Consider the following 13,082-nt stretch of genomic DNA (forward strand, 5'->3'; position numbering starts at 1 on the left):
TACCAAAAATTATCTTACATGATCCCTAGTGGAAAAAACTGAACTATTTTTTCTTTTAAATAAGTAATCTAGTTTTTAACTGTTAAATAACTATTAGATGAGAATTTCATTTCTCTTTAAACTGAAATTCCAATAGTTTAAATAGTATCTACTGCAAATTAGGTTGGTTCAGCAGTTTTCTTGCTATCATGCTTTTAGCACCATTCCCTTAATACCAACCATTGTGTTGCCAGAGCTTCTAAAATCAAAAATAGTTCTATGCCTAAAAGTGGAATAATAGCAACTATTATAAATAAAATTGAAACACATTATATTTTACTGTCCCATTCAATAATTTTTTATGACCAAGTTAAAAAATTAAGAGAAGGAAAAGTAGCTCCGATAGTAATACTACAATTTAGAAAAACGTAAAAAAAATTAAACTTATCAGTTTTAAAGTTGTGGCTTAAAAAGTTGATGAATCCAAAAAAAAAAAAAAAATTATCAGACTAACCTCAGGTACTAAATTTACAACTGCATAACTTGAAGAAGAAGATACTAAAAGTTTTTTGCTTTCATTTATCATCTTTTTCATATCCTGGAATGCTTGATTGTACTCCTCTATCTACAAGTAAATTTAAATGATCATCAAAAAAGTAAAATATTATTCAAAACAAACATTTTTATTAAATTAGAAGAATCAAGCACTTAATTTTCATGCTTGTAAAACATACATTTTATCAATATTGAAATGCTTTAAATTCTTTTTCAAAGATTAAAAGTACTTCTTGTTTTGGAGAGAAATGTAAAAACAGTGACCGATTTTTGCAAGGTAAATTTGTCTTTTTTATGCTCAATACTTCATACCATCATGATAGGTTCTGTTTTTCATTAATTTAAGTCATTCTGGCTGTTTTACAAAATTGTTATCATTCCTCAAATTTCTGAGCATCCTGATTTGCTCTTTTATTCATGCCTTTGGCTAAGACTAAAATGTGATTTCCCATGCTTTGTTTTTAACTTTGTCCACATAAATGTAAAGTTTTCAACTATTTTGCCTTCCCATTATTAGACTAAAATGCATGGGACAAAAAATGTTAAAAAAAAAATACCTAAGTAATATTTTTAGCAGCTTTACTATTTAATGGTCAAAGTTCAGCAAATTTCATCAGAAAAATTTATGATTGTAATTTCTATCAGGATTAGTCTGCTTGTCAATCGAATTGACTTTTTAAGGACTATTCATTTCAAGCACTCTTTCCATGATTTTAATTACATTTGGCATAATTTGCATGATCAAAGATACATCTTAAAAGTTTTCTTAGTAATATTGTTAATTTTTTGGGCTTCACACATCATTTAGTGTTCACCACAATAACCAAGACATATGTATGACCAATATTAAACATAGTCTTCTTTCTTTACAAATATTCCTTTATCTGTTACATACATATGAAAAAAAGGTAAATTATATGAAGTTACCAAACTCTTTCCTTATTTTTTTTTATATTTCAAAGAAAGCTTATTGAGAAATGCAAATTAGTACTTGAACACACTGAGATTCCTCTGTGCTCTTCGGACACAAGTGTTGCTGCACCTCTGGTGTAACTTTCAGTTTCTTTACATAAATTCTATAAAAAAAGACAAATTAATAAGCAATATTTGAGCTTTTCCACAAGAAACAGTTATCACGACTTACTTAGTTTTTGCAATTGAAATAAAGGCATAAGCTTTGAACACTGGAGTATATGGCACATCACGACCTCTAAGGTTAAACAACCCTGCAAATTAATAGGGAAAAATTATCTAAAAAACTGTTATTTTTCAACTAAACAACACAAGATATGATTAAATTTTCTTATCAGGTTGCCATGGAAGTAATTTATAATACTTAAAGGTTTGTTTTGCCAGATATTTTTAAATTTCTTTATCTTTGAATTAAATGATAATGCATGCAAATATGATGCATAAAACAGGACACTAATCTTCTTACAATTAATATACATTATTTAGCTACAAACATGGATTAAAGATTATTTAAATAATTTGTAATTAAATAATATATTTAATTTGTAAATAAATAATATTTTTTTAAAAAAGGAAGAAACTAAAAAGATTTTAAGTTTATTGCACTTTTAGATGTATACTGCTAAAAAATTTTCTATGAAAATGCTACAAAAGAAACCACTACAAAATTGAATCACAAATAAATGACACTTACTGAAATAATCATGTATAATGACAGATTTTCATAAAACTATAAAAAAAAATTGCATAACTATTCTACTTTTTTTAATTAACCACAACAAAAATATATGAATAAAACTTAAATTTTCTATTTTCCTAAATCTTCCTTTAAGTCCTGTCAATATAGAATTTTTAAAATGGTTTTACGTATTAAAAATTAAAATTTTTTAACAACAAATATAATTTTTTTTTAAAAATTAAAACAAATGTGCATTTTTTATTCTTTTTTAAAGCTCACTATGACTGAAACTTTTTATTAAAAAACTGGTTAATTGAAGAGAAAAAAAACTCGCGAAAAAAAATGATATAGAAAGTAACTAGTTAATAACATATGTAAAAATTCCATACATCAATAAAAATGTTAAAATAGACTTGTAAAAAAAAGTTATTAAAGTGCTATTTCAATCTTGCCCCAATCCCCATTTTTCTTTTAACAATTAATATGAACAGTTTTAAATTCGAAATATCATTTCTCACATATAATTTCATGATACATTTTTAAAAAGTAGTATTTTCTATAAAATAAATTAAAATTCATCAATAAACGAATAATGAGGGGAAAAAAAGGAAACTTGCAAGCAATCTCATCTAATGCAGATATTATAGTTCCTTCAACATTTTTAGCATTCAAAATTTTTAACAGTTCTTTCATCTTATCCTCCCATGATTTTCCTGGGGAAAGAAAAAACACATTCATGAGTGAGAAGAGAGAAGAAAATTGTTATTAAAATATCACATTTTTGAAAGTTTTTTAGTTTATACAATTAGCAATTGAATAGAATTATGCTTAACAAAATTAACAACTACGTATATCAATGATAGTTATGTAATCACTGTCGACATTCGTATGCAAAATACAGGTTTTCTTTCACGGCAAACATTATTCATTGTTACAACAAAACTCCAGATGATGTATTAGTATAAAAATGCAGTCACTCAACAATGCAGGTAGTTTTATGGAGTATTACAGTTTACAGCTCACATACAGTCAAACAAATTATAACAATAAACATGTTGAAAATTATAATTTAAGATGCATCAACTGTCATTCCAACTTTTAACAATCAGAGTTCCATTAATTCAATTTAAAAAAATATTTAAATTTTTTTTTATGGAACACAATTCATTTTTTTTTAATGGCACTGATTTTTTATACCTTGCGAGCAGGACAGTCTTTACAATTAGTTCTATCAGTTAGGAGGTTTTCTGATGACCTTTTAAAAATCTTCTTCTAAGCAATCTATTTCTTAACCCCTTCATTATCGCTCTCTTGAAAATGAAGGAGTGAGGTTTAGCTCTCTATTTCCTGCTCACATGATATTTCCGGACTGGAGTGTTCAGTAGTAACGCGCCAATAAGAATAAAACTAATTCATTTCTTCTACCCAGAAAACATTTCATTTCCTACTTTACACACCAGATGGCAGTACCAGGATATTTTCAAGACAATTGTAGATAGTTTATTTTAAACTAGATGTCAGCACTAAACAAATACGTGTATAATTTTCAGGGGTAAAAAAAAATAGGCACTTTTATGACCGTTTTCTTGAAAATTGACCGATTGTTAAGGGGTTTATCTCGTATTTGGTCCTTCTCTTTTTGGGTGCAGTGAAACCTGTCAGGTTGACCACCTTTGAATGTTGGCTACTTGTCTGAGTTGATCTCTACTGTCAAGAACTGAATTTATCATACATATTTAAAGGGAGTTAAAACCTTTGTAACCTGATCACATATCTACTTTATATGTCAACTTCTGAAATAAATCACATTTGTTTAAGAGCATTACAGAATGATATTCTAAATCCTTCATAAGTTGATTGACAAGAAAAACGTTTTCATTTTTTATGTCATGTATAAGAATTTCACTGAAGTGATGAAATAATGTTGAAATATAATCTATGCCTCTTTGCAAAGCTGATCACTTGGAGGATCAATTTGCAATAAATTTTTGCATAAAATGTCTAAAAAAAAAACATAACAAAATACGTTTTTTAAATGAAGTGAATATAATGTTCAGTTTTCTAATAGCATACGTTTTTAAGTCGTTACATGCTAAGAAATACATTGCATTAACAGACTAAAAATACCAAATAGGCAAATTTTTTATGCATATATAATTAGTTCAATAATAAATTTATGAAGAAAAAAAATTCTAATTCATTTTGGTAGTTAATCTCATTTCTTAAGAAAATTTTGTTATTCGCTAAACGAAATTTTAAAATAGGTAATTTTAAAATCATACAAAAAAATGAAGTAAAATTTATTTATAGATTGTTATAAGAAATTAATGCAAATAGCATAATATAAAAATAGAGTCTAATAAATAATGACAAGAATTCCTACTATAAATTGACCGCGTGAAGCTGACTACTTAAGCAATAAACCACAAGTTATCAACTCTTACATGTTCTACTGTACCAATATATTTGCCAAAGGACAATTTATAAATTGGGTCAGTAACATCTTCTGTATAAATGTGAACCAGCCATCTTAATTTGTAAGATTCAATAACTGTAAAGATTAATTTTATTAATTAAATTTTTGTGTATAATTCCTGAATAAACGAAATTTGCCAAACGTCATTTACTTTCACGGCTTTGAAAATGTCTCAAAATACTTTTTCTTCAAAAATCAGTAATTTTCATTAGCTCATATTATAGATACTGCCATAAAGTAATGCCAGGTTCTATTATTTTCTTTTTAATCTTTCATATTTTATTTGTTTATTATAGAAGGAACATAATTTTTTTTAGAGAAACATATGCTAACATATATTTTGTGTTCAATAATTTTTCCACATTTTTTATCAAGCTGTATTTTAAAAATATACAATATAATTAATTACATATTTGAGAGCTGCTACAGTGCATGCAAATTTAACAAATGTGTTAAGGAACAAGTAATAATAATAATAAATAAACTTTCAGTTGAAGTAATTTTTCTCTACATTGTTTCCATGCATTCTAATTTTGCTTTTCCATTATTATTTATTTAAAGTATATTTTAGTAATGTGGGTAACCTGAATACATAATAAAACAAATTGTTTATTTTTGCTCTGGTTCAGTATTTTATTTTCCAGCTTTTGTACTGTTAAATTCCACTTTCAGTAACAAAAACATTATTTTTTTTAAATAGTCCAAACTTGATAAAACTAAATAACCAAAACTAATAGCCAGAACTCAAATCATACTAAAGTTTAAAACACAAAAGTTTTTTGATTATAGAAAATCTTCTTACATCAATTAATTTATTTACAATAAAAAGGAAATACGAACCCAAATATATACACCGAAGAGCCATTACATTATGACCACCCTGCCAATAACATGTAGGACCACATTTAGCCCTCAAAACTGCTAGCACCCGCCGTGGCATTGATTCCACAAGGTGCTGATAGGTAGTCTGAGGTATCTGGTACCAATAGCTCAGCAACTGGTCCTGTAATTCCCACACATTGCGAGAGGGTAGCGTGGCAGCACGAATTTGGTTTTCCAGGTAGGACCACAAATGCTCTATCGGATTAAGGTCAGGTGAATTTGGGGGCCAAGACATGACTTGGAATGTCATTAATCTTTACAGTCACTGGAATGTTCCTCAACGATTCGACCCTTATGACATGGTGCATTATCCTGTTGGTCAACACCATCCCCCACAGGAAAAACTTCTGCCATGAATGGGTGAACCTGGTCTGTAACTATGTTCAAGTAGCTTACAGACGTCAGGGATTGTTCCATGAGGATTAAGGGTCCTAATGTGCCCCATGAAAACATTGTTCCTGGGCGAGAAACCATGAAAACCTGGGCGAGCCAATTGTTATAGATAGAGGGTGGTCATAATGTAATGGCTCTTCGGTGCATATATATATAAAATAAAAAACACAATTTATAGTATAATAATTTAATATACAGGCATTAGTAATTTAATAGTTTTTACCAACACCTATTTTGCTACCAGTCATTTGCACACCTGTATGTGGAAGCAGCTGCATTATTTTTGCTATCTATTAAAAAGTATATTTCAACTTATATTCGAATGCATGTTTTAGCTGAGGCAAATGAAGAATAAAAACATAATAGTAATTTTCATAAATGCATAAGCATTACCAGCATACTTTATGTCATGCACAGTAATATGAGCAACAGACTCTGGTGTCCTTCCCTGAGGAATATCCCAGATATCATCAATCAGATTGCTGTTATCATTTGCTAGTGAAATGTTCGATCGTTTCAGCACACTCTCCAAAAACATCCACTGAAATAAACAAGTAAATCGGTTTTCATACAACGTTTTTCAAAACTGAGAAAGAGAACTAGTGTAGGCCATTTTGAAAGATTTACCAAAAAAATAAAAAAATAAAAGATGGATCACAAAACATATTAAGTATTTTTCTTTAATTAAAACTCGAATATTTATTTTCATTTTAAATAATGCATAAGCTAATTTGGATGTATTTCTTTTTATATGTTCACACAAGCCCCATAATATAAGGTTAATGAGGACAAGTCATAAAATGGATGGTTAAAAAAAGCAAATAACTCTGAAATTGAACTAATTTTTATTTAAAAACTCAGTTTTGAATAAATAATTTTAACAATATATAGTTTAATAAATGCTAAAGTATAATAAAAATTTATTTGTTCTAACAATTGAACTAGATATTAACTATGTAAAAAACTGTTTTTAAGAAATAAGCTATTTTATTATAAGTCTAATATTAATATATACAGCGTCATGAACGGACTATGTCCGGTCCCGGTCTCATAATATTGAGTAAAAGCTTCACGACTGGACATTCTACCTATCTGTAAAACTTTACTGAACCCACTTTTTTGGAACTCACTCTTTTATTTTTTGCATTATGCAGTTTTGGTTTATATTCTAAACAAGGATGCAATATTGAACCACCAAAGAAGAATTTTTTTTATTTATTAATTAAGTTGAATTTGGTTTTTATTTAATAAAATAACATTAAAAATTTTCAGAAATATACATTTATTTGTAATGAAAAAATTTATTTGCTATCGATGCTATCAATAAAAATAAAAAAGATGTGTTAAAGCATCAGATTTTTCTTAATTTTTTCACAGTGCAAAGTTATTTCAACAAATAAAATTTATATTCAACAAGAATTCAACAAACTAGAGCCTGAAATGAAAAAAAAGTAAATATATTAAGTACTTGACAGAATTATTCTAATTTAGCAAACAAATACCCCAATAAATGATGTGTTAAGAATAAACCTACACTATCCCAAACAGACCAATATTGACATGTCAGCAGTATCCTACCTATCTATGTCTCTATATTAGCCCCATGGAGTTATTTATTTGCTTAAAGCTCATTGTATATTAATTATAAAAACAAATCAATAATAGATATTAAAATAAATATTAAAATATATTATAAGCATATTTATTTAGAGTATAATGTATATGATATTCAAAAACAATGAATAAAAATAGTCTAAAATATCAATTAAAAAAATTAAGAATTCACTTTTTCACCATAATTCTTTTATTTTGGTGTTTAACAATCAAGAATGATGTCATGCAACTGGGCATATAAAAGTGTAACATGCCCTAGCAAGTGTTGATATCTATTAATATAGATTAATCTTTAGTTTCGTGGTCAAATCTATGTGTTTCAGTTATTGTCTTAGGGTTAACTACAACAGGTTTTAATCACATACAATGGTCATTTCTCCCCCCCCCCCTCAAAAAAGTATTCTATAACAACATGTCCTTACTGAGTTAGATTCAAAATTACAAAGTTTAACAATTTGAGAGTAAATTCTTTTTTGGTCATTGTCAGATGACAAGAGTAGCAATAGCTTAGTTTTAATACAAGCTTGTAACATTTTACAATCAACAGAAGTTACTAATCTAACTACTAAATTAATTGTTAACATTGTTTTTTTATTTTTTATTTGTGCTTGTTTGGTTGAATGTGGAGTCTGTATCAGAGAGAAAAGTTATTGATTGCTACATCACATTGTGTCGTTTTATCTCATGGCTTTTCATCTCATGGCACATATTTTTAAATCAGATGTAATTCTAGTAGTTTACTTTTGAAAAGGTGTGTGAGCATTGCCTTTACATAAATTATGTAAGAGTTTGAATAGAGCTGTCACTTGTACTTCAATGCTAATACGAATGCTTGTTATAAAATGTTTTGTTCTAAACTCTGATTTTTGTTATCAAATTATACACTTCATCATGTTTCATTTATTATGTTACATTTTCGATGTTCGTCATGTAAGTTCTTCACTATGTGGCATTTAACAATTAAGTAGTGATTGTAACATCATGAGTGCTTGAGTTTAGACCTGCACAAAATTGGCCGGCCTCCAAGTTGAACCTTGAACTTTCATTGCAGTTAATGCACTGTCCTGGTCCTACTCTATGTTCATGCTTTTGGATAAGACATGAGGTGAGTCAAAAACTTAAGTGAAGTAGGTTTGTTGCAAGCTACAGAATTTTTCACATCAGCTACAAAACTTGCATTCATATACTATCCCTACATGCATTAACATAAAAATTTGCAATGGTAAACTGATCTTGAGTCAGTTTTTCGTCATTATCAAACAAACCGACAGAGATTTTTAAGGTTATTTCTCTCACGTCACACAGATATTTAAGGACACTAAAAAAATAAGTTTACCTTTATATTTGGTTTAAATTTTTCCTCTTGTTTTGCATTGGGGAAAAATAAAAGACTATGAAAATGAACATTTTGATAAAGTTAATCCACTACATGGAGAAAAATATTCAAGCTACTTTACTGGGTTTCAAAGAAATAACAGACAATTTGGAAAAATCATATAAAGAAAAATGGACGGAAATAGAAATGCATAGCTTGTTACATTCTGCTTAAATTGATAATCATATTTGATGAGTAAAAAAAAAACCATGTTACGTTCAAATCACAACAATGTATATTGTATATGTATGTGACTCTATGGCTAACACTATTTATCATTTTTGAGCTGTAGCTCATAAACTTGTGGTCAGATAGAAACCAAATTACTTCTCAACAAATTTAAGAATTAGCTATAAAGTTAGTCAACAGATGGCACTGCTCAATGGAACAATGTTTCCAGTTGATTTTGTCCTCAGATTTCACTGTTTTATAGAATCTAATTAAGAAGATACATCCATTGACAAACTTTTCAATTAATTTTGAAACTTGTTGAGAGTAAATCACCTGGTTTCCTAAGTAAAATGCAGCAAGCAATACATTTCTCTTTCATTTCAACTTTTTTCCCCCTCATCTGTCATTTTTGGAATGCACCATGTTCTTTTTTTTTTAAACAATGCTAAATAAATAGAATATTTCAAGAGCAATATGGAGTAAGTACCTCTGAGTATGGAATAAGTTTTGGATCAACACCAACAAGTTGACCTGCCTCCAGATTTTGAATAATCCAATCTGAAATCTTTGGTGTATCTTTTTCATTTCTTTTCATCAGCAACCAATTGCAATCTAATTCTTTTTCCGCCTGAATAAAATATCTACCGTCAGTCCATAAAGCAGCAATATTTGCAAGAACTACAGCAGTTCCTATAAATAAGAAAAATGGACCTGAAACTTTGTGCAATATATAAAGTAATTTATACTAGAGAAAAATGTATAGGTTTCTTATAGTAACAAGCAGTCTTTGAAAATTGCAAAACAGTTTCTGACTGATGAATAAATATGAAATAAATTTAAGATATATATATATCTTAAATTTATTATAAAACACCCCATTATTTTTCATCTAATAGTTATAATTCAAAAAACTTTTCTTTTTATAACTTGAAGGATAATACATAAAATATAGATCAATTGATGTTAGTTATTAATTAATTTTGTCAGAAAAAAAAAACAAATTTAATAATAGATTCTATAGGGATCTCCAAAATGTTATTTTTCAAATGTGAATCTTTTAACATTTTATTTGACAATACTTAATAATGTATTTATTGAATCTCTTAAATTCGAAAATTACATTGACATGGAAAAACTAGCTTTAAAGAAAAATGTTTTCTGGAAAGTCGAGATAACTTAACTTATTTATCAATAAAATTAATTTTGTTAGTTAAAAAATAAAGATGTAAAACTCTAATTTTAAAATAACTTAACAAAGCTTAAAAGCACAATTCCAAAAGAATATAATAAGTATGTAATAATTACATGAAGAAAAAAAATTTAAACTTTATAAAACACTTTCTCTGCATTACCCTGCAAACCATATATGTATAAAATAATTTATGCACATAGTTTTTTGTTTTAATAATGTGTGTACAACAGTTTTAACAAAAGAATTATAAAGAAAAGCCAGTCTTGAAAAAACAAAAGGAACTATGGTTTATAAAAGAAATTCAAACTAGCATTCTAAACTCCAGAAAAAAAACAATAATAAATAAATAAATAAAAAAAAATGAAATTTAGTTTATTATGATTCACATAAGTCAAAATTAAAATTTTTATCTAATTATGAGACTTCAGGCGAGAACCAAAACCAGAATCAAGAACCAGATTTTCTTGAAGAATGGGGGATATGCAAAATAAGAACAACAAATTATAATAACAGTAAAATTTACGTTCTAAAAAAAGTCATTTATTATTTGTTACATGAATGTAATTTTAAGTTAGAATTTAAACATTCTTTAAACGAAAGTTTTGCATGCCACTTATAGCTGAGGGTGTAGAACTTTGCCTTTTAACTTATTAAAAAAAGTTTTCCTTCAAAGAAGTTTATTTAGTATTTTAAATAAAAATTTGATGTGAATGGAAACCCATATAGGTTGCATTCATTGAACTAATTGTTGAATTAGGTTGCATTGATTGAACTAATTGTTGAATTAGGTTGAATTAATTGAACTAATTGTTGAATTTTGAGAATTTTTGCAATTAATGAATAATTAATTTTTGCAATTAATGAACAATTAATGACCCTGAAAAAAAAAAAGCCCAGTGGGTTGGGTTTATTGTAAAAAAAACCATGTTTTTTACAATCCTGTTTTACAATAAGTCTAATTTAAAAGTACGGGACTTTTTTGTTAGCTCAGAGCAAGTAAATTAAAATATTTTTGTTTTAAAAAACAGATTTGACAACAACTTAAAAAAAAAAAAAAATCACTGAATGCACCTGACAAAAGGAAAAGTACCAAATGTAGTAATGAGTTCCCACACAATTCAATGAAATATGAAAACTATTTATAAAAAAATATATTTTAAATACTATTTTCCCAGACCTGTTAGTCTTGTTATATAGTTTCAAATTATTTTTTTAAATAAAATATAGCTAAATTAAATTAACATAAATTAAACAAAATAATTGGTATTTATCAATGCAGCTTGACTTAGTCTAAGAAGAATAAAAACGAAATGAAGGGGAAAAAAACCAATTAACTTTGAAAAAACTTAATGAATCTTAAAAAAAAAAAATAAGACTCTGAAAAAAAAAACACAAAGCCCAGAGGGTTGGGCTTATAGTAAAAATAAAAAAAAATCCTGCTTTACAACACATTTTATTAAAAAATACGATACTTTTCCATGAGCTAAATGCAAGTAAATTCAAATATTTTTTTTTAAAGAACAAATTGGCTAACACTCTAAAATATAATAATAAAAAACAAAACAAAACAAAAAAAATCATTGAATTCACCTGACTAAAGGAAAAATACCAAATATAATTATGAGTTCTCATACCTGCAGATCCAGAGAAACCTGAAATAAATTCTCTTCTTTTGTCATAGTCAGCAATGTATTCACTCTGCGAATGAAAGAAGATTCATGAGACAACATTTTATACTAAGTTTACCCTATTCAAGTGACACAGCCAATAGAAAGGGTAATAACCCCCCGCCGGAAGTCATAATCAGGAATTAAATAAGCTGACGATTGATTGGAAAAGAGATTGTTTCATTCGATTCTAGGTCATAATATTAACCCTTTAGTAATGACAGGACTTTTTAGTCCCACAAATATTTCTTCTATATAGTATTGAAACAAAACAAAATATCCCATCAGCACTTGTCTTTTCCAGTAACATGACTTTATGTTTATCATTATAAGTTGACAACTTAATATTATATGAAGTTGAACATCACTTGTGGAATTATTTAGTTGATGATATTCGAGAACACTATTTAATGATTCCTCGATTCTCAGCTTCTTTTCTCGATCAATTTTAAAAGTAAGTCTCTTAGATTACTTATGATTCAATTACAATCTTATCTAATTAAAAAAAACTAAGTACTAATTGTTTAACTTTTATTGAAATTTTATAAAGTGGTGTAAATCTGAAATTAAAAATTTTATGAAAAATTAAAAAAAAATGATATTGAAAAAAAAAATATTTGCCTAAATAAAATAGACATTACTTATTAGGACAAAACAGTTTTAATAATTTGTTAAATAAAAAGTTGAGAAATGTAATCAAATAAAAATGATGCAAAAATAAACATGCAAATGAGCACAAAAGTGTTACAATTGAAAAAAAAAATCGAAAATGTTTCCAGCACTTCATAGTTCAGTCCTAATGTATCAAGTGGTGCAGTACACTACCAACTAGAAATTATATGAAGATGATTTCAGAAAACATAAAAAATTTTCCAATTTACCCAAGTAAGAAAAATATAAAAGTATGCGGCTGATAGAAAAAATTCAAATATTAAAACATTTAAGTCAGTTATTTATAATTCAAAATGAAGATAAAAGCTCAAATTTTTAAAAAAATACAAGGTATACTCAAAATAATGTCCAATAAATTTTGTCCACACTGGCCCCCACCACTTTTAATTAATTAATAATTTTCATTCATTCAAAAGTAATTTATCGTTTACAAGTTTTAAATTTAAATTCTCGCA

The 13,082-nt window shown here is 27.3% G+C and overlaps 1 protein-coding gene across 2 annotated transcripts in view; it reads right to left on the reverse strand.

Annotated features, from left to right (window-relative positions):
- LOC107446164 (xaa-Pro aminopeptidase 1) overlaps positions 1 to 13,082 on the reverse strand; it is a 72,342-nt gene that overhangs the window by 22,151 nt on the left and 37,109 nt on the right. For both annotated transcript variants that reach the window (XM_087167628.1, XM_043039351.3), the window contains 7 exons: positions 11,923 to 11,986; positions 9,584 to 9,786; positions 6,330 to 6,477; positions 2,803 to 2,898; positions 1,679 to 1,760; positions 1,526 to 1,610; positions 494 to 604 (listed from right to left, as the gene is read on the reverse strand). In XM_087167628.1, the coding sequence (XP_087023754.1) occupies positions 494 to 604; positions 1,526 to 1,610; positions 1,679 to 1,760; positions 2,803 to 2,898; positions 6,330 to 6,477; positions 9,584 to 9,786; positions 11,923 to 11,986 (789 nt within the window). The remainder of the gene's footprint in view (positions 1 to 493; positions 605 to 1,525; positions 1,611 to 1,678; positions 1,761 to 2,802; positions 2,899 to 6,329; positions 6,478 to 9,583; positions 9,787 to 11,922; positions 11,987 to 13,082) is intronic.

The sequence above is a fragment of the Parasteatoda tepidariorum genome, chromosome 7 (genome assembly GCF_982258835.1).
Source record: "Parasteatoda tepidariorum strain Cologne lab strain chromosome 7, Ptep-v5.0, whole genome shotgun sequence".
NCBI lineage: Eukaryota > Metazoa > Arthropoda > Arachnida > Araneae > Theridiidae > Parasteatoda > Parasteatoda tepidariorum.